General features: G+C 56.0%; 2 protein-coding genes across 2 annotated transcripts in view; both read left to right on the top strand.

Moving 5' to 3' along the window:
* Nucleotides 1-79: 79 nt before the first annotated feature.
* On the top strand, nucleotides 80-9,182 carry VOLCADRAFT_96527 (uncharacterized protein; the record flags this gene model as incomplete). Its single annotated transcript, XM_002955605.1, has 11 exons — nucleotides 80-1,219; nucleotides 2,353-2,496; nucleotides 3,278-3,388; nucleotides 3,981-4,053; nucleotides 4,754-4,888; nucleotides 5,531-5,669; nucleotides 6,441-6,499; nucleotides 6,953-7,002; nucleotides 7,540-7,643; nucleotides 8,516-8,710; nucleotides 8,861-9,182. 11 exons carry the CDS (start codon nucleotides 80-82, stop codon nucleotides 9,180-9,182), a joined length of 2,472 nt encoding a protein of 823 aa, XP_002955651.1.
* Nucleotides 9,183-14,918: 5,736 nt separating this feature from the next.
* VOLCADRAFT_96526 (uncharacterized protein) overlaps nucleotides 14,919-17,531 on the top strand; it is a gene marked incomplete at both ends in the record, with an annotated part of 4,249 nt that continues 1,636 nt past the window's right edge. The window contains 7 exons of the mRNA XM_002955604.1: nucleotides 14,919-15,016; nucleotides 15,294-15,482; nucleotides 15,598-15,691; nucleotides 15,830-15,994; nucleotides 16,374-16,450; nucleotides 16,626-16,736; nucleotides 17,037-17,156. Coding sequence (XP_002955650.1) covers nucleotides 14,919-15,016; nucleotides 15,294-15,482; nucleotides 15,598-15,691; nucleotides 15,830-15,994; nucleotides 16,374-16,450; nucleotides 16,626-16,736; nucleotides 17,037-17,156 — 854 coding nt within the window. The remainder of the gene's footprint in view (nucleotides 15,017-15,293; nucleotides 15,483-15,597; nucleotides 15,692-15,829; nucleotides 15,995-16,373; nucleotides 16,451-16,625; nucleotides 16,737-17,036; nucleotides 17,157-17,531) is intronic.

The following is a 17,531-nucleotide window of genomic DNA, read 5'->3' as shown; positions in this document are numbered from 1 at the left end:
AACATCGTGTTCTCTTCTTTTGCAAACCGTCGTCCGCGCCTGTCCCTGCAACCTCCGGCCCATCGGCGATGTCGCCATGATGATGCTCGACGCGGCGGCGACGGCGGGACCGTATGACGTCGCCGCGGCACAGCATGCCCACGTCATGTATAGCCTCATCGGTAAGAAGCTGGAAGATGAGAAGCAGCGCAAGAGGGAGGGTTCCATTGGGATGGCGTTGGATATGCTACGGCAGAATCCACATTTGTTGAGAGCTTCTTGGCCCGGACTGCGGTATTTGGTCAGCGGGCAGGTTTCGGTGCCGACCCCGACGACCTCTGTGGACGCCGCGGCGGCAGCGGCGGCGCTGGCGGCGCCGGCGCCAGCGGCGACGACAGAGCGGCCAACAGCGGCGGCGGTAGTCACTTTCGCTATGGACGTCCGGAACCCAGGCTCACCACCACCAGCAGGAGCTGCAGCAGCAGGAACAGCAGCAGCAGGAACAGCAGCAGCAGGCAACGACGGGCTGCTGCCGTTGCCGCCACCGCCCAGCGCCGGCGGCGGTGCTGCGCGGACAAACGGAGCGGTGGTAGCGCCGATACCGCTGCCACCGCTGCCGTCGGAAACGACTAGCAACGGTGCTGCCGGAGCTGCTGCCAATGGCAGCCGCCCCCCGGTCAATACTTCAGGAGGCGCTTCCGGCGCGTCCACCCAGAGAGCTGCCGGTGACGCGGAGCTCTCACGCGACAGCGCCGTGGCAGTTCCGGATCCGGGATCTTTCCCAAATCCAGATCTGGATTCTGTCCCTGTTCCAGTGGCAGTTGTAGGCGTGAACTCGGATGGCGATGTTGGCGGCACCGGTGGCATTGGCAGAAGCCGCAACGGCGGCATGCAAGCTGGAAACAACGCGGCGGCTGCGGTGTCAACCGGGCTAGGGGGCGGCGGGCAGCCGGCAGCCACGCGAAGCGGCCGCGGTTGCTTGCGGTGGGGTTGCTGCTGGGGACTTGGACGAAGCAGGGTGCAAGCCATCGGCGGCCAAGATGCAGGGGCGGCGGCAGGGGTGGCGGCGAGCGACACAAAGAGCCGCAGTGGCAGCAGCAGCATCGGTAGCGTCAACTTCAGCGCTGGAGAACGTCAGAGGTCCAAATCGCTGCAGGAAGAAATCCAGCAGATGGAGACGGAAATGGTGCACGTGCGCCGTACATTGCTGAAAGCGCTGGTGGTGTACGACTGGCTGCGGGTGAGGATCCACTCCCCTGGTCTTAGCGGGCGCACCGCGGGGCCTGGGCGGAATCTTGGGGCTTTGGATCCAGGTGGTCCTAGATCCTGCACTTCCATATGGTCATGGATCCCGACCGGATCCAGGGCTAGGACCCGTAGGTGGTGATGGAGATTGCCATGAGGAAACGCGTTGGCAATGATAAGAGGCACGAGTTACAAGATCCGCCCGCAAGTGCGGGTGTGCCCATAAGAGGCGGGGGGACTATGAACGATCTTTTGGTAGTGATGCGGGTATATGTGGGAGGCCTTCAAATTACTCCCTGATTTACTTTGCAACACGCATGCCAATGAGACCAAACTGATACGGGCAGGATTTGAACCTGCGCCCTTACGGATAGGAGCCTTAATCCTACGCCTTAGACCACTCGGCCACCGTACCATGATGACATAACCGAAAACAAAATAAATATATAGGTAATGCATGAGTGCGTAAGATTGCTTCGCAGGCTTTTGCGTCTCCCTTATATTGTCGCGCGGGGGACGGCGAGAGGGCTGGAGAGGGCTGTTCTTTTCCTTATTGAGCTTTAACCACGTTGTTGGAGCCTCATGTGCCTGTGGGGCCCCCCAGCCTTTGCTTCCGCGCAAAGTGGGCCCCGCGTCCCGTGTGGGTGCATGTTGGATGTATGGAACAATAGATCCTACGCACGACAGGCGCCAGATAACGTGTCCACGGGCGCACGGCGTTTTGGCTCCCCCGTCCTCCCGTGCTGTGTGTGCCAGTGGATCCGTTTCGTGAGTGGGACAGCGTCTGTCGTACGTGATATCTTCTTCTTTTCCCTCTGCCATTTCTTTTCCTTCTGCGCTCTCGTTCCCCTACTAACAGAATCCTAAGAACTTGGGCCATCATGTTCCATGCACCCTCCGCCACAGCCACACCGCAACTTCCGGGTGGCGCCACGACTCTAAAACACCCTCAGGACCCCCAGGACACCCTCCTGTCAACTTCATTTTACAGCCCTAGAAGCAGCCTTCATAATTTTTCGCCCTATGTGCTCGCCTTCATTCACCCTGCTCCCCAATTCAATTTACGCTTCTTGCATAGCCAACCCCCCACACACAATCTTCCCAACTCTCTCGCCATGCCACGCGCAGGAAGTCAGCCTACCCGAGAAGCCCGGAGCTAGCTTTGCACCCACCACCTCGCACGGTGCCGCCCGCCGTCAGCTGCACGCGTTGCGGCAGTCCGGCGCTCGCAAGATCATCAACCCTCGGACACTGCTGGACAAGATGCTCAAGGTGCTGATGTGTATGTGTGTGTGTGTGTGTGTGTGGTGTTGGGGGTGTCGGATTGGGCTGTGGGCTGGTCGAGCTGGCTAACAGACTAGCTGGCTGCCAAGCTGATTCATTGGTTGTTTTGCTGTGCGGTATGAGAGTGGAGGGGGGAGGGTGTGTGTGGGAGGGTGGAAGAGGGAGGGGGGAAGAGGGAGGGGGGATGGGGGATGTGGGAGGGGGAATGGGGGAGGGGGGATGTGGGAGGGAGGATGGGGGAGGGGGGAAGAGGGCGAGAGAGAGATGTTGCATGGTAGGAAGTTTGTATGAGCGGGATAGGCGAGGTGAGATCGCTGCCACACCACATCCGCCGTAGAGCTGTCCTAGGAGGTGGCGACAGCCTCCTACTCTCCTAGGAGGTGGCGACAGCCTCCAGTCGCCACCTCCTAGGAGAGTAACGAACATGGTCACGTTTGGTGTTTCTATGGGCCTTTCCTGACGTACACGTTGCTTGGGTTATGGGGCCCCAGCAACACTACCAGCGGCCTGTTAGGATCCATCGTGGCATCAACCATCCATGATCTGCTCGGCACGTGTGTGTGTACGGGACCCCTGGCTGTGCTCGTAAGGGCCAGCTTTGACGCGCAGTGCGCTGTGCGTGTGTGTCTCTGTCTGTCTGTCTGTCTATCTGTCTATCTATCTGTTTGTTTATCTGTTTGTCTGTCTTATGTCCCCCGGGTACACGACGGGTGTTCCTCTCCTCCCTGGGCCGTCTTGTCGTGCGAAATGGTGTACTGCAAACATGCAGGTGTACGGCAGCCTGTCCGACCTTGATATTCCGGCTCTTGCGACTACTTTCCAGGAGGCTGTGTGGGAGTGTGTGGGTCTCCCCGGGAGCGATGATACCATTGAGAAAGAGGTGAGAGCGAACCTGCCGATAACATGGAAGAGGGGGAAGAGGAGGAGGATTGTGGTGGTGGTGGTGGTGGTGGTGGTGGTGGTGAGGATGAGGGCGGAACGTTGTGATGGTACGGTGGTGTCTTCACATCTGTGAAGTACGTAAAGTAGCAATGGGATTTATGGTAGATTTCGTCCATCAGGTACGACGCCCATCAGGACGGAAGGTACGACATACCTTTAGCGGCAGACTCGAGATGATTTTTAAGTCAGGTGAATCATGGTACGGCGGATTTGGCAAAAACTTCGGTTGTCCAGGTAGGTGTCAAACAAAAGCCCTTTTAGATCGCCACCGGGATATTCCACACGCTTTGTGTCTCTGTACACCTGGGGCCGGGCACTTTGCCGCTTTGTGTCTCTGTACACCTGGGGCCGGGCACTTTGCCGCTTTGTGTCTCTGTGCCTTTTGGGTTTGTGCCTCTCTGCACTTAGTGTCTCTGGCTCGTGCGCCTCTGGCACGTGCCGCTTTGTGTCTCTGCGTATGTATGTCTCCCTTGCGTCTGTCCACTCGCAACCGCACCGTTTGCCGTCCCCCGCTCGTCGCTCCGACACAGATGCTCGCGAGCATCTTCACGCACGAGGTGGACCGGCAAATCGCCTGGGACGCGCTGGACGGCGACAAGGACGGTGTGTGTGGGGGGGGTGGGGGAGGGAGGGGGCGGAATGGAGGGGGGAATAGAGGGGCCGCACATACATGCAAGCAAGCGTGGGGTCCATTTTGGGGCTGCATGGGGGGTCCGTGGATGCGGGGGTTGAGGGGGTTGGAGATCGGTCAACGACATCGGGCCGCCGGAAGGACTGGCGTGGCACACTGTGCAGGGGGTTGGGTAGAGCGAGCACCAGATGCGTCCGGGTGGGATTACTCTCGACGGAGAAAGCGCATGGAAGCCGGATCAACGAATTCGAACAGGATACTTTTTTACTTTGGCGCCTCTAAGCGTAGTGGTGGTAATGGAACGCTAAGCGAGAATGGCATGGAAAGGGGAGGAGGGTAATGGAGGATAGCAAAAGTGACTAGGCTTTGTAGGAGAAGTTTCTTAAATTTTCTTAGATTTTGGTAAATTTTGGTCCTTCCACACGCAGCCCCCACCTGCCTCTGCTCGGCCGGCATCGTTGCTCCCTAATTTTCCTCGGTCGCAAGTCGGAACGACGTGCCATTCTGTATTCCTGTGTTCTGTGTCTATAGGCATGTGTACATCAGTAAGAATGTATAAAGTGGATTACGTTCCTGATATACCCCATGTTAATGATTTCCATTAAATCGTCCGTTTTGTACTTCCTCACTCGCGCTTACTTTCTGTACTGCTCATGTCACTAAACTACGTAGGTAAACTGACGAGGGACAATGTAAGGTCGGCGGTCATAAGCTTCCTGCAACAACAGCGCTCCATGGCGTTGACTGTACGAGCGGTACGACGGCTGACGTCATCGCTGCAGAGCAGCTTGATCGCCATCATCAACGGTGAGCACTGTCTGCACGGCTCGGGCTGCATATGCACGAGCGCGGCTGCGACGTGCACGCTGTCCTGCCTCCCCCCCCTGGGGAGGGCGGCGTCTGGAGGTCCGGGGGGGGGGGAAATGCCCGGTGCTTTGGTGGGAGTTGGGTTGTAGAAGAGGAGGGGGGGAGAACGACCTCGCAGGGGCCGGTAAGGGCCGGAGTGCAGGGCTACCCAGGATTGGGGGATAATACCTAGGATTGGGGTTGCAGATGGGAGATGTCTGTCTGCTGTCAATGCGGGTGGAGAGCCATGGCTTTCGTGGTCGTGGTCCTGGCGGTGGTGGTGGTGGTGGTGGTGGTGGTGGTGGTGGTGGTGGTGGTGGTCTTATCTTAATCTTATCTCAATGGCAAACCTGGAAGATCTGAAAGGACGGTAATAATGTGCTCCTCCGCCGCCGCCGCTGGTGCCGAGTCTGTTGCTGTAATGGCGAGTCTGTTGCTGTGGGTTGCCGCCGCCGCTGCTACGACCGCTTGCTACTTTCACCACACACTGCTGCTGCTGCTACTGCCACTGTCGCTGTAGCTGTAGCTATCCTGCTGCTGCTCCTCCCGGCCTCCTCACCCACCCACCCACATCCCACCCACCCGCATATCTGCACGCACCAGGCATCTTCCTGGTGCCGGTCTACTTGTCCATTCTGGATGTGGCGAGGTTCTTCTCCAGCGGCGGCGGCTCCAAGACCTCCCTGGACATATTCTCCGTGTACGTGCTGGTGGTGTCGCTCATATTCAGCGAGCAAATCAAGTGAGGAAAATGAGGTGGCTTATCCTCGAATGAGACTCTCTTACAAAGGATCGCTGTACCATGTAGTAAAATGATGGGAGTCTTGGAGTCGTCGCAGACCGGGGGCTCCGAGACCGGGGGCTCCGAGACCGGGGGCTCCGAGACCGGGGGCTCCGAGACCGGGGGCTCCGAGACCGGGGGCTCCGCGAGAGGGGGCTCCGCGAGAGGGGGCTCCGAGACCGGGGGCTCCGCGAGACCGGGGGCTCCGAGACCGGGGGCTCCGAGACCGGGGGCTCCGAGAGAGGGGCAACGTTGGAGGGGGGACTGTGGAGGGACTGGTTGAGGAAAGGAGTGGTGACAGCTGGCAGCAGCAGGAGGGGCTCGGAGGTCAATCAGCGTATGCTGTGCAGGATGAGCTCCGGAGGCCCCCGAGGGCGGGGTCAGGTCCCTGGGGGGTTGCCTTGCATCCACATGCGGCTGACTGGGGCAGGGTGGGGTGGGGTGTGGGGTGGGGCGGGTGGGGTGGGGTGTGTGTGTGTCTGTGTGTCCTCCCCGTCTCCCATCCCTTTCCTCCTCCTCCCTTCCTCCTCCTCCCTTCCTCCTCCCTTCTTCTTCCCCCTCGTGCTGTTTCTGCTGCTGCTGCTGCTGCTGCCACGACCTGTATGCCCGAACTCATCACCCAGCGGTTCATTGCCGTCTGCGTGGTCTCTCTTCCTGTCTCCTTTACTAAATTTGCGCCTGCCTACCTTCCTACCTATCCACCTACCTACCTGCTCGCCTGCCCACCATCAGACACGTGCTGCTGGGGTGCGTGTTGATCCTGACTCAGCAGCCGTTCGACGTGGGGGAAGGTAAGATGGTGGGGCCCGGGGGGGGGGGGAGAGGAAAGGACTGCGGTATGGCGGCAGCAGCGCAGCTGTAATTGAGCTGAGTCGAGGGACTTTAGATTTGTAGAAGGATTGTCCGTAACAGCAGCCCGTTCCTTAACCAAAAAAACTGTTAAGCGGTTGACCTGCCTACTTACCAACCTACTTACCAACCTAACTACCTACCTAACTACCTACCGGTATTTAAAGGTGTCGACCAACCGTTAACCTGCTTTACATGGTGTTAGCCATCCACCCTGACCCTGCTGCTTCATACCGATGCTTTCACGTGTGCCTAACCATTAACACGTTACGTGTACTGCATGTACTGCATGTAATGCATGAATATGCACTGGGTATCACATAAAACCCCGTGCACTGTACTGAGGTGTCTCTAACCTCCTCAAACCCCTATTTGGACACGGATGACCTTTACAGAGCTGGTCATTGAGGAGGCCCCCGGATGGAGAGTTATGGGTGTCGTACAGGTACGTGCGTGCGTCCGTACAAACACTGAAGTGTCGTACTGTACGACATGGTCGAGGCGCCCCCCCCCGGCCCGTCAGAACTCAGAAATGCTGTTCCTCACTGACTGGATGCCGGTAAATCTGATGCATGGGAGCCATGCACCTGAAAACCAAGGGAAACAAACAAGGCGCCGACCTCGCACACACAAGACCTGTCCTACACGTGCCCGCGCTCGCCCAGACATTTTTACAGCAGGCTGGGGCCACTTTGTGCTACATACATACATACGTACGACCACATGCAGTTGTCGCACTAAAGTGTGTTTCCGCTGTCGGGTCGTTGCCGTACCAACGCCAACAGCCACGCCAAACCTTGCGCCCTGCCACGCCTGCGCACTCCTGTTCTTGGCCCCTTCTTATGCTCTCCCACATCCCCGGGCTGTTTCCCCACGTCCTCCGGAGAGTCCCCACCCATCCCCCCCAATCCATCATGCATCACCCCCCCTCGCGCGGCCACGCCCTCCCACACATACATACATACACACAAACACCCGCCAGGACTTCAACATTTTCTACCTGCGTGTGAAGAAGAGTGCCGACGGGGAGCTGGTGACTCTGCCCCTCAACAAGCTGTCCTCCAACCGCTTCACGAACCTCACAAGGTGCGGCTGCGGAGGGGGCTGGGGAGGGGGCTGGGGAGGGGGCTGGGGAGGCGGAGGGAAAAACTGTTGTCCCCGCAAGAGAGACCAACCGTCCACTCGCCACCATCACATGGGAGGGACGGACACGTGCCCCTCCCTCGTCCAAAGCCAAGAGCGCGTTTTTTTATTAAGTCGCGTTGCTGTGTGGCTTTGTGGCCACGTGCATGCAGTGACGTGTGATATGAGTCCTGATCGCGTCGAGTCATGAAGAATTGCGTGTCGTGAGTCCAAATGGGCTCTTCGTCGTGTGTTTCTGCCCCTCCCTGCCCCTCCCTGCCCCTCCCTGCCCCTCCCTGCCCCTCCCTGCCCCTCCCTGCCCCTCCCTGCCCCTCCCTGCTTGTCTTTGTGGGTGAGGGCGAAATGGCGCTAGCTGGGCCGGTGGGGAGACTGCCGTGACTCGTGGTCCCCGGAGGCTTCCATTTATTTTTTTTGTTGTATTTTAACACATCGTTTTATTGTCAGGCCGCTTCATTCCACACATGACATCACCATGGTTACTAGCCATCACCATAGCTATAGGGGCGGTGGAAGAGTACTGCAACACGGCATGTGGTCGGGGTGGATAATAATCTATGGAGCTTGACACACGCACCGTATACCTACATACATACTCACATACACCCGCAGATCACATGACCGTTTCCTTACCGGCACCATCGGTGCCATGCACGAGGTGTTCCCGGGAGGACGCAACGGGGTCACACACCTCAACCGACTGATCCAACCCGCTCCCCCTCCCTTCCTTCCCCCTCCCGCGTGTCCCCGTCCATGTCCGCCTCGGGACGAAACGTGTTATCCACCGCTGTCCGGGCCTCGGGGGTCGTCGTACACAGGTCGGACTGGAAGATCGAGCAAAACTATTTCGCGGTTGACGCCTCCACTCCGCCGTCCGTTCTGGAGGAGATGCAACAGGCCGCCATGGACGTCATCACACGTACGAAGAGCGAGTACGACGAGATGTACGGCTTCCTGGCGGTGTACCACGGCTTTGAGCGGCCCAACAAGGTCATCATCCGCACGTTCCATCGGTGAGCTGTTGGGGTGGCTGAGAGATTTAGAGGGGATGTATGTGTCCTGTCCCGTGACTTAGCCCTAGCCCACGCCCCACGCCCCACGACCTATAGAAGACCTGACTGACTGCTGACCGGTCCACCGACCGACGGACCCATGGGTCGCAGGTACAAGTTCAACCTTTCCGCCGCTCACAAGCGCATCGCGAACGCGCGTCACGGTATCATGTCTGCCGTACGGGAGGTCTTCCACAAGCACGGCATCGAGTTTACGGAGATGCGTATGCATCTGCCGCTGCCGCCGCACCTAGGGGGCGGTGCAGGGGTGGCGGCGGCAGGGTACGGCGGCCTTGGCGCGCCGCCGGGACCTGCGTCGCCGGCGGCTTTGAGCGATGCGTTGGGAGCTGGTTCAGCTGCCGCAGCCGCCTGGGCGGTGGCCGGCGGAGGCGGCCGTCGCGGGTTCGGCACCCTGGGAGGCGGCCGAGCTTGAGCGGACCGGCTCGTGATGTACCCTAATAAATTTCAGCTCGCCACGGCTTATATACAGACAGATGCACAGACGCACAGACACGCGCGCAGCGCGACGATGCTTTTCTTTCCCCAACACCGTTCAGTACGCGCACTTCCGGGGCACACACACTTCCAGCCTCTCGCGACCCACATGTGATCGGAACATGTGATCTGTGTCTTCATCCTTTGGCAAACGTGATGAATCCTCGGCTGGGCGACTGCACCAGGAAAGAAAATCTACATGCGAACAAATGTTGCTGCAACCTGACATGGCGACTTAGGGTGGCCACTCCAATGTATGTATGTATGTATGTGTTTACGTTTGTACGTATGTACGTATGTACGTGCGTGCGTACGTATGTATGTACGTATGGATGTATGGATTTATGGATTTTTAAACTGTATCGCAGCCAGTCCCGAAGACTGTCGGGGAACACCACTTGCCCTCACACTAAAAGCACTGTAGGAGTTGGGGACCGACTGCACTTGGAAGATCTACGTGACCAACCAGACCCCCCCATCCCTGATCGTGCGTGCTCACGACCGCGACCTCACGGGGATTGCGGTAAAGGAGGATCATAACTAGGACCCCGGGGTGAGCTACCGGCCAACGTGAATGGCGTGTGTGTGTGTGTGTGGTTGGGGGTGTGTGGTTGGGGGTGTTGTAATGGTCACACGCCATTCGCAGTTACATAAAGAGGAGAGGGAGGGGAGGCTGTGAGATGGCGACAATGGCGAACGGAAAAAGAACACCGGCTCCTTCACTGCAGGAAAGGAGGGAGGGAGGGAGGGAGGGAGGGAGGGAGGGAGGGAGGGAGGGAGGGAGGGAGGGAGGGAGGGAGGGAGGGAGGGAGGGAGGGAGGGAGGGAGGGAGGGGACGAAATGTGAATACTACCGCTACTTGTGACTGACCCCACGCTATACTGCGACTTGTGACTCGCACGCCACTGTTTTCTCTCTGTTACTGTTATTGTCATTATGTATGTAGTATGAACGCTACTGCTATGTTTGTTTAATTGACTACGTGAAACTGTTAATGGCTACGTTTGATGCCATAGAGATGCATTTTGGGACATACAACTTGGTTGGCATCTTCTTTTTTCTTCTTCTCTGGTTGGCCTCTGGTTCCTCGCCGACGAGCACACGAGTCTGCATGTGTTGGTTGCTCTTTGGGTCCTCGCCGGTGTTCGTTGCGCTTCCGGCCCTCACCGTCTCAGGCGCTACCCGGTACCCTCGCACACACACACACACACACACACGCGTGGGTCGGTTTATGACTGCGCGGCAGCTGGGGATTTGATTGCTATACCAGACGCCCGGTGCACCCTCCTAACCACCCGAGCAGCAGTGTGATGGTCTGTGCTGACAACATACATACATACATACATACATACATACATACATACATACATACATACATACATACATACATACATACATACATACATACATACATACATACATACATACTATACAGTGTTGCGCTGGTGGTGTTGCGTTGCTAGTGTGTTTCATGCTCCTCCCCGGATGCGACCTGCCCCTGTCTGTGGTACTTCGTGATAACCAGACATCCATTCATTTATTGCTAGCTGCCGAGCGAGCGAGCGCCTCAAAATTCATTCGGGAAATAGGATTCTCGGAGTGTGCGGTGCGGTGCGTAGAACTCCTGCATGTCCCTTCAGCACACGAGTCTGGCCCAGGGGTCCCCTACCCATGGAACCCTTGGGGCTTTGCGCCGCTTTGCGCTTGAATCGCCTATCATCCTGGCTGAGCTGGGTGAATGGAACGCAAGAGAGACCAGGGAGTGGGTGTGAAGCAGGCGGAGAAGGAGAGGATGGTAGGAAAGAGGTTTCCGCCCCTAGGGAAAATGCTTGGTAAGGCCCCTCGGTGGTTGCAACCGACCTGTGAAGTAGGGGCTGTTGGGGCGCTCGCGTGTGAGCCGGCCAGGTGTGGATGACAGGACGAGGACCAGTGTCGCCGGAACACGTGGACGCAGTGGCAGCTGCTGTTGCGGCCGTTGCTGTTGCCGTTGCTGTAGCCGCCACGCCGTCGATGTTGTTGCTGGAGCAGCTCTGCTTTACTACACGTGCACACGTGCTGCTGTGAGCACTGCTGGAGCGGCGGCGGCCTATGTGTTTTATTTTATGTTACAATTTTCATTTTCGCCCAGTGCCGGGGAAATTGCCTTCTGACCTGTGTCAGGCAGGGTTAATGATTCCCAGGGCCTACCAAGAGTTGGTATCAAAGGGCCTCTTGAAGCTTGAGAGCATCCATGCCGCAATCAAATGGTGTGGAAGTAGTTAGCCTGTATTGCTCAAGTCCTTAACAGCTACGCATTTTTTACCTTTTAAAAACTGTCGAAAACTTCGGTTTCCCGTTAGTATGAACCCATTACCGTAAGCGTTCATTACAAGATTGGCGCATGACTATCGGTATGCAGGCGAATTGCGATATGATCATATCGTTTGGATCATGATCCAAACGTCCCGGTCTTCTCTGGAAGCACCTGCAGCGCACAGCCCCTCCATATTAAGACATCCGCCCAGGGCTGGAGTTTCGACACCAAGCACTTGTACTCCTGGGCTGTAAGAAAACGTTGGGGGATGTTCTTCAATTCAATTCACTCGGTCGATAGGATTTCCAGTGTCACGCGAACAACTTTGGCTTGTCCAAGCTCTGCAAAAAGTGCAAAACAATGTGTTTGGGATGTTGTGGCTCTTGCTGCGGTGTCAGCTATGGAGCATGGGCGGCGATAACAACCCGGCACTGTTGCCTGCCCCTTGCCTTCCAGGAGCCATTCATCGAGTTCGTTGTTGACTTTTGGGGCCGCCTTCCGGGATTCGCAGCTTTGGGCGTTCCATGGAAAAAGTGGGATTCTGTTCTGGGTCACATCACCCCTTCTTGTGATTTGTGTCACACAAGTTCTTACGATCACGGGAGAGGCCACCGATGGACGATTAGCTATAACCTATTTTTGCTCCTTTTTATTGGTTTCTTTTAATTGGGGAGTTTTTGCGGTTCAGGCGTCATCATCTAGTAACAAACAACGTGCAAGTTCTTATCAGTATTTGCTGATGGGCTTTCTGGTGGAGGTCTGAGGACTTTCGGCAGTTGGGGAGTCTAATGGAAAATGCCCCAGTGGTTGCGGGTCCTGAGCCTTCCCATTGGGTTTGCTTTTGGCCGTCTAGGTGACACTTGCGTTGTCTGGTCTGGGTGGGAGTCTTGTTTGCCCTCATCGGATCAAGTGCAGTGCACGGAGCCTGGACGCACTCACATATCACAATCACACACATACCGCCCATGCGTGCCTGACTGCGGCCTGACATGGGCTTCTGTAACGAACGACCAACGCAGCCTTTTGCGTGACGCTATCAGAAGATCTTTGCGCGGACGTAAAGCTCTAGTGTAACACAGCAAAGGCGTAACCCGGGATGCTCAGATTGGCATTTGCGTCGTTACATTGCCCCCCACTTAGCAATGGACGTCCTCGGCCATTATTTCGAGCACAGGAGCCATCCCACCTCGCGCCAGTGCGCTGGTTTATCCATTACACCATGAAATCGCCAATTTGCGACTTGCTGGTTGCCAGAATCGAACCGCCGACCCGAAGTTTGTTACGGAAGTCGTGCGGTCCCGTCTCGATACCATTGTAACACAGCAAAGGCGTATCCCAGGTTACGCCTTTGCTGTGTTACATCTAGCAACCTTCGTCGCCAGATATTCCCAACACATATCCGAAACTTAAAAATGTAAGCCCGCTAGACCAATAAAAATCTAAGCCCCGCTACCGCAATAAGGATCTAAGACCCCTTACGAGCTCCGTGTCCAACCCAATCCGTGCGACCTATGATCTGCTTTCCAGTATATATTTGTCGAAATCTGTCAAATCGATTGGCATCTTGTATGAATCAGCATCTACCCTTCCTTCACGTAGCCAGCAGCACGCTGCACGATTAAGACACATATCGAACTCACATCCATGATTCCGTCTTCCTCGTTCAAGAAGCGAACACCTGAGAAGCAAACATCCTTATATCGACCAACGAAATGAGCACCCCTTAGCCCCTAGGGTTTTCGGTGGCGACCGTCCCAATGTTAACCCATTCCCAGTCATCCCTTGGCCACTTCGCCACCTCGCACAAAAGACGGCAAATACCTGCAGTGGCGAGAAGAACAGCAGGCCCCTACCCTGGCAGCGACATGTAACTATTTCCCCCCACGTTATGAAGGCATGACCCGTGTGTTCGCAAAACTAGTTTGACAGGAACAAGGACTAGGAATGCGATTCCCCTTTCATCGATCCGCATGCAGCTACGTATCTAATAATTTCCATTACTTCAGGGTTTACTTCAGGGATTTTTCATTCGCCACAATAAGCGTTGACGACGCGTCCTCCGCCGCGTGGCGACGAAGCACCCAGCAGGCATTCCGTCTGCCAACCAATCAAATAAACAGAACAGAACAGAAAGCTTTCCCCCGCATACGGGCCTGAACTATAAGTATTCGATCATGCCATATCAGTATCCGTTAAGATATTATATCTGGTAGAAGTTCATTGTGAATAAACATGTTGTAAATGCAGCTTGGTGTTATGAAAGGTGTACTGGCAAAACACCTAACCTTAGCGCGTCCGCGTGTCGCCCCAAGCCCATCAGATCGATCGTTGCGCCATCCCAAGGCACGTTACCGTACGACCACCAACGAAAACTGCATCGCTTGCGGTTTCGGAGCATGACGATTTGGAAGCCGCTACGACAACATCCCGCCTAAGGCTTGGAGTATAAAAGCCGTGTGCCGGCGCATCTAGTTTATGCATCGGACGATATAGGAGGCAGCAATGTTTTCTCTGATATTGTAGAGTAGATTTCCTTACAAGTTAGTCCTCCTATCGGACCTTCGCCCTCGTTAACCTTTGACGGCTCATTATTATTGGGCAGCTGCCACGACTTCCTTGCTGCCACCTTCCATCGTTACATGATGTCGCCCAGTCGGCGTAGTTCGTTGCTGGCCGCAGCGGCGCTCCTGCTGCTGCTGTGTGTGGGTGCAAGCGCCTACCGCTCATCACCTGCCTCCTCATCCCTGCACCGCACGACGGGCGGCACCACCGCCACGAGCAGCCTCAAGGCAATTGAGGCAAGATCACCCGACACACTACTCTCTTTGCTTTTTCCTTTTGCATAGACATATTTGTCGACAGTTAGCAGTTGCCTTGTCGCGGTTGATGACGGTGTGCCGTCAATGGTCCTCGTGGATCCTAAGACCTCTAATTAAAACCTTAGCTCGGAGAGCAATATGATTTGTGGCTATGTGCATGCTCAGTACGCGTGCGCGAAAACGACTTCATATGCATGGCCATGTATTTAGTTGACGGTCGATCAGTATTTGGGTTACAGACGTATGCAGACGCGTCGATAGGGAGTGCGCCACGGCGGATCGGGGGTAGCTCTTCAGACGTTCGCACCTGCTGCTTGCTGCTGTAGTAGCTGGTACACAGTACGGCTCTACAAATAGCGCGAAGCGCGACCACCAGCATCTCGAGAGACCTTTTCAGCGGCCAGCTACTACAGCTGCTGTCTTGCTCGTGCCCTTTCTGTCCTGATCTGCTTCCGGTTTTATTCGGTGTTCCTGGCCGGCTTGCTATCTCGCCGGCTTGCTATCTCGCCTTGAAATATTTTTCTGATGCTCGCTGTCTTCCCCAATGTATCATTAGTGGCTGATGCGCCGTGGAGGCGAGGGCATGGAGAACCGCCCCGCGTACATGCTGATCAAGTACGAGGTGCCCCCGACACTGCACGACCGCTTCATTGAGGAACTGTAAGAATAGGGGACGGTGGGGATGGGCGTGGTATGACATCCAAGGCTTACAAAGGGGCGTCCGAGCGATTTTGGAGCTTGGGAAATGTGCGATGCACCTGACGAGTTGGTCACGAAGGCCCTTGTTGCGACGCTGTCTTGCTTGGGTTTCATCTGGCGTTTCATCTTGGCTTCCCGCTAGGTGCCGTCTGACCCACCTGGCGCGATTGACGCTGTTCCCATACTTTGCTTGACCGCTGCTGACCGAACCCAACCGCGCCTCGCTTTCACATCGCAGGGATCGCCACGACAAGGTGTTGCGCGATGTCAAGGGCCTTAGCTTCTACCAGAAGACCAAGGACATGGACGACAACGTCATGTTCTGGAGCTACACGGAGTGGGACACAGTCGGCGACCTGATGGATCACTGCGAGTTGAGCAATTCATTTATTGGAAGTGAAAATAAAATTTATCTTCAAAAATTAAAGTGCTGGTTTGCTGTAGTTGTAGCGCCCGTTAGTCGGCACTCGTGTGTGTTACCTCGACAGACTTTGGTGACCCAACTTCTAAACCGTTCCCGTTTGCTGCTTTTGCCTTATCAGGTCTACCGCGTTCAAGGACTTCCACAACTGGGTGGATGACAACGACATCCTGGTGGAGATGTTCCCGCTGGAGGCGCTCGGAGATGAGAAGCGGGTAAGTTTCAGCCGCAGTATCGTTCCATTATAGTTTAGCCACGCTCGCAACCCATCTTTCTTCTGCAAGCTATACTCGTCCCGGAGATATTGTTTTAATCCTGCCACTCGAACCCATCGACTCTCCACTTTGCAACAGGAGTACCGCGCGGATCGCGAGGGCGAGAAGGCCGCCACCGCCGCCCGTGCTGCCGCCGCCAAGGACCTGGAGCGCCGCCGCCGCCGTGGTCGCGAGATCGAGGATTGGGACCCGCGTGACGAGCCGGCACACCTCGGCATCCGCTTCCACATCATGCCATCACAGGTAAGGTCAGAAAATGACGTGCCTGTGGCTTTTGTTTTGAACTGCTCGCATGCACCCTCCTCACGGTCCACGATGCGGTTGGAAACCAGTAGGCGATCTGTTTGTGTCGGCTTGCTATGAAGCCACTATCTTTAAAATTTTGAGTACCCGACTGGCGCTCGGTTGGTTAGGACCGTTTTTTTTCCCTCGTCCTTCCGTCCTTCCGTGCTTGTGTCAGCATAGGCTAAATTGGCTGGCTTCCGATAGCGATATGTCTCTTTTTTGTAAATTTAAAAGTAAATTTTTGTAAGTCTGTATGCACAGACCGTCGGGCACACCGCGGCCTGTACATTAAACCGCGACCCCCTGTCGAACACCCTGCTGTACATGCGACTGCTAGGAGGGCGACTTCCTGAACTTCGTGGAGGACATGCAGAAGCGCGTGGTGAAGGACGAGGACGAGAACCGCTTCTTCGTGTAAGTCGCCGGGTGAAAACCACAGCACAGCTGTTCGGTCTGGGTTGAGTTCTGACTTGGTTTTTTGACGGCGGATAGTCGGACCAAAACATGCAATGCCCGGCACCCGGACAGCTCCAATTGGCTTGTCGGTTCATTATGACTCCCCAATCACCCCATGGACTTTTTTACCCAGCGTCCGCAAGTTCGCCACCATGAACCACCACTACCTTATTCGCGGCGCGTGGGACTCCATGGAGGGCTATCTGGACCACATCACCTCCAAGCACTCGATGAACTTGCGAGAGTGGGTACCGGCTGGCTGGCTGAATGGCTGGAGGGGGGATGGACAGGCGGGCGGACGGGCGGAAAGGGGTGGGCTGTAGGCTATATGCTACTGGAGGAGGATCGGCCAGCCATCATGCCATCATGCCAGTCGCATGCGATTGCCGATGGGGCCACAACAAACCTCGTTATTTGAGGTTTAGGTTTGCGGAGAAGCTAACACATCAGCTAATTCGGAACATATTTTGCAGATTTCAGTTGCATTTGTTTGTTAGGCTTCGGTTGCATCAATTTGACCGGCGCACTGCATGCGTATGGCCAGCCCCTGGGAGTTCCAACTTAGCTATCGATGCATGCTTGACATCCACCTGTGCCTAACTATCGTCAATCCTACTGCCCATACTTTTTTCGACAGGTTCGCCAAGGACAACAACATCGAGTGGTACGGCATTCCCTTCCGTGTGCTCTTCAGCAGCGAGGATTACTAGAGTAGAAGCGTGTAGCGGCATCCTACTTAGGACGGGACTGCTAATTCGAAGCTCCGTCCCAATAGGACTCAGCAGCATACGCAGAGATCGGACTACATTTGCATGAACGACATCGGTCATTTTAATTGTCAGGTCAAGGCGTTGCGATAGTTGTGGTTGCGGTTGGTCGCAGGACATCATGTTTTGTATCACGGTGTATGTGGGCGCATGTGCATGTGCGAAGTGGTTGGAGAGCAGGCACACTTGTCGTAGCAGTTAACAAGCGCTGTTACGTGCATGGGCTTTCGAGGGTTGGCAGGTTCCGAGTCGTGTTGTAAACATTGCGTTGA

Source organism: Volvox carteri (assembly GCF_000143455.1).
Source record: "Volvox carteri f. nagariensis unplaced genomic scaffold VOLCAscaffold_53, whole genome shotgun sequence".
NCBI lineage: Eukaryota > Viridiplantae > Chlorophyta > Chlorophyceae > Chlamydomonadales > Volvocaceae > Volvox > Volvox carteri.
This window is presented reverse-complemented; position numbering and strand designations above follow the sequence as displayed.